The sequence below is a fragment of the Anneissia japonica genome, unplaced genomic scaffold (assembly GCF_011630105.1).
Source record: "Anneissia japonica isolate Jap-2015-1 unplaced genomic scaffold, ASM1163010v1 scaffold287834_len5846547_cov211, whole genome shotgun sequence".
In the NCBI taxonomy this organism is placed as follows: Eukaryota; Metazoa; Echinodermata; class Crinoidea; order Comatulida; family Comatulidae; genus Anneissia; species Anneissia japonica.
In genome coordinates, this window is record NW_022704992.1 from 3,253,977 (window position 1) to 3,256,540 (window position 2,564).

At 41.1% G+C, this 2,564-nt stretch overlaps 1 protein-coding gene across 1 annotated transcript in view; it reads right to left on the minus strand.

Moving 5' to 3' along the window:
* LOC117104997 overlaps positions 1-2,564 on the minus strand; it is an 8,078-nt gene that overhangs the window by 1,650 nt on the left and 3,864 nt on the right. Inside the window, exons 4-5 of the mRNA XM_033245977.1 lie at positions 2,368-2,408; positions 14-99 (exon numbers count right to left, since the gene is read on the minus strand). Of these exons, the coding sequence (XP_033101868.1) occupies positions 14-99; positions 2,368-2,408 (127 nt within the window). The remainder of the gene's footprint in view (positions 1-13; positions 100-2,367; positions 2,409-2,564) is intronic.

The following is a 2,564-nucleotide window of genomic DNA, read 5'->3' on the forward strand; positions in this document are numbered from 1 at the left end:
TATATACACTTACCTCGAAGCTGAAATTTATCTTCATTTTAAAGTTATTTTCTTTTGCTGGTGGTGCTAGTACTACATCCAGATTTGTAAGATCACCAGCTGTAAGATTTAATGATCAAAATATACATTATTGATTTTCGATAGCAATGAAAAAACAAAATAAAGTGGGTGCCTAGTAACTGCAATAAACGCTAGAGTAGGCGAGGTTGCAAATGGTTTTGCTAAGCTGAGTAATCTGCCATGTTTGTTTTGATCAGGTGCACTCTGGTTTACATTAATTTTCGTTGTCAACGAAGTCTATTTTTACGAACCAGCCGAATGAATGTCATATTCAACGAAAAACCATTGCCAACGAAACAAACCAGTCGAATACGGCCATTGAATGCATATTGAACTGTAGGAGTTGTTGCCGCATTGGTTGTGATTTGATTGAAGCCCCACTCACCTTAACATAGAGATTATGTCTCCACGCATTTGACCAATTCCTTGGACAACACACTTTATCCCCATTGGCTGTCTCTATCCAAGAGTATAACTGTGTATTGACAATGCCCTGGTTACTATAGTATGTATTTCAATGACTGAAATTAACGTTAAGCGCAGGGGCCCCACTCTATGGTCCTCGACCTATCACCCTGACCAAAAAGGTCTTTGTTGATACATAACAGCATAATGTGTCTCTGACATCAACGGTAGGACATATATCCAGTGCCAGATGCCCCACTAAATTTGTCAATTTTTTTTTTAAAGGAGATAAAAAGAAAATTATATTCACAATTGTAAGTCTGTGAGTGCCATTTCCCGCCATTCAGGTGCCAAAATAATAAATGTTATTACCTCAGCCTCAACCATGGCAGGGCTGAGGTGGTAGACCATCCATCTCTGAAAGTTCCTCCATGGTCCCCCTCATTTCAAATTACTAGATCTACCACTGATATTATGCCATTTATTCGTCGTTAAATCTAAAATCTAAACGATGGAATTAGCGAATGAGTCCCAAAAAGGGCCCAGCAGTGGGTCCAGAAATTTGCTGACATGGGTCCGACATGTCCGACAGGGGGCTCTGAATTCCAAGGGGCCGATAGAGCCTCAATGCTGTCCTGGTCCCTGATTAAAAAATGTCGCTGGTAGGGTTCAAGAGAAAGTTTTTAGGCCTTAGTATGGTCCAAATTGTGCTTTGAGACCGCAATAATAGGAATTGACAATTAAAATAACGTTATTTGAATAGGCAAATAATATTTTTTAAAATATTTTTGATCCGACGACATCGTCGTGGAGTCAGACGACAAGGGTACAGGCATGTCTGACAGGGGAAAATTCCCTTCCCTTCCCCTCTGGCGCCACCAATGAAAGGGCCCCAGTCTCAGAAAGACACGCGCTACAGTTTAACATCTTGCATGCCTTTCTTTAGTGGCGGCACTAGCGGGGGCGGGGTGGGGAGCACCGAACCAGAAAATTTTCTCACCTCCAGTCCCCCCCCCCCAAAAAAAGGAAAAACCACAATTCGTCGGGGAGAAAAAAAGATGATATATATTTTCTACATATCAGTAGACTATCTATTATTTTTAAAAATCGATTAAATAAGCCTCTGAAACCCGAAACCTCTAAATTGTCATATTTTTCGGTGGATTTTCCCCCCTGGAATACTTTCAAAACATTTTGATCGACGCCCGACCATGGCCACTTCGGGCCACCCCAGAATATTGCTTCCTCCCTAAAATTTTACCTAGCCCCTTACTTGCCGCCCACCTAGCCCCTTACTTGCCGCCCCCCCCCCACCAAACCCCAGATTTCAGTCGCTGGCGCCGCTGCTGTCTTTGTCTGAAAACACTGTTAACACAAGTTGGTTATTTACTGTCTAATGATTTTTATTTTTCTAAAGGCCAACTCAGACAGCGTCGTACGATGCAGCCCGACGCGATTTGTTTTCGCGTCGGGTCTGTGTGAGTTAAACGCAGACGCGATGGTTTGCAGTCGCGTCGTAGAATACCGTATTAAACATGTTTAATATTTCTCACGATGGCTTATATATTAAGACTGTCCCGACGATAAATTGCGTCGGGCTGCGCCGTTCGACGCTGTCTGTGTTTCGGGGTATAAAATATAATTCAGTTTTAAAACGATATAGGTACTATTGATTATTAATATTATCAATTGATAGGCCTATATAGTATTTTGTATCACCGTGTCAAATACTAGTTCATTTTATTGCTAAGCTTGCCGACAACTTCTGGCCGACAACTATGCCTATAAACACGATTAGCTTTCAAACGTGCCACTAAGAGCTTGACAATTGTGTTTAAATCCTCTACGCAGTTGGCATAGTTTACAGATCAATACATTGAAAAACAGGATGCATTAACTTACAGTATACATCAATCTCAATGCACTGCTGCCTACTCATGAATCTGAAAGATAATTACATTTGTATACATAAATACATAGGCCTACATACATCCAGTGTTACATGTTTTATTTGTCTATCTGCTCTGCTATATACTGCATTGAGCACTCTTGTCTACATGATCTGGTTTAAGCCAACCACGCAGATTACATCTATATGT